The 544-nt window shown below is 72.4% G+C and overlaps 1 protein-coding gene across 1 annotated transcript in view; it reads right to left on the reverse strand.

Annotated features, from left to right (window-relative positions):
* The window catches only part of DDX56 (DEAD (Asp-Glu-Ala-Asp) box helicase 56), a 5,053-nt gene extending 4,953 nt beyond the window's left edge, over positions 1–100 (reverse strand). Inside the window, exon 1 of the mRNA XM_010563010.1 lies at positions 41–100. Within this exon, the coding sequence (XP_010561312.1) occupies positions 41–100 (60 nt within the window). The remainder of the gene's footprint in view (positions 1–40) is intronic.
* Between the last annotated feature and the right edge of the window lie 444 nt (positions 101–544).

Consider the following 544-nt stretch of genomic DNA (forward strand, 5'->3'; position numbering starts at 1 on the left):
CACCCTGACCGTCTCACACCCCTTGCCCGCCCCAGCGCACCCGCAGCAGCCGCCCGTCCAAGCCCATGTGCTCGAAGCCCGGCGCTGTCGCAGCCGCCATGGTGGCCTCCTCGCCCGCCTACTGACACTTCCTCCCAGCGCCCAGAGAGACCGCGAGGAGAGCGGAGGAGCCGCCGCCGCCACCCCCTAGCGGTGGAGGACTGAGCAGCACCGGTGCGGGGGGGCCCTCCTCCCCGGTCCTTGGCCGGGGGGGGGCGGATCGGGACATGCACACCCGGGGGGGCTTAAGGGACAACCTGAGCCCCCCAGCCGGCTTGGTGCAGCACCCCAGGCTCCCCCCGCCCCCCAAAAAAGCACCAGCAAACTCCATCGGACCCCAAAAACCTTTATTTCCCCCCCCCCAAACGCCCCCACGGGGGTCGGCCCCCCCCCTCCCAGATGGCAGGGAGGGCCCCCCCGCACCCTTCACGTTTGCCCATCACCCCTGGGGTGCCGGCAGGCAGCAGTGGTTCCCCCTCTGGGGGCTGTGGGAGCCCCCCGGGGT

Source organism: Haliaeetus leucocephalus, unplaced genomic scaffold (assembly GCF_000737465.1).
Source record: "Haliaeetus leucocephalus isolate CR32 unplaced genomic scaffold, Haliaeetus_leucocephalus-4.0 Scaffold162, whole genome shotgun sequence".
NCBI lineage: Eukaryota > Metazoa > Chordata > Aves > Accipitriformes > Accipitridae > Haliaeetus > Haliaeetus leucocephalus.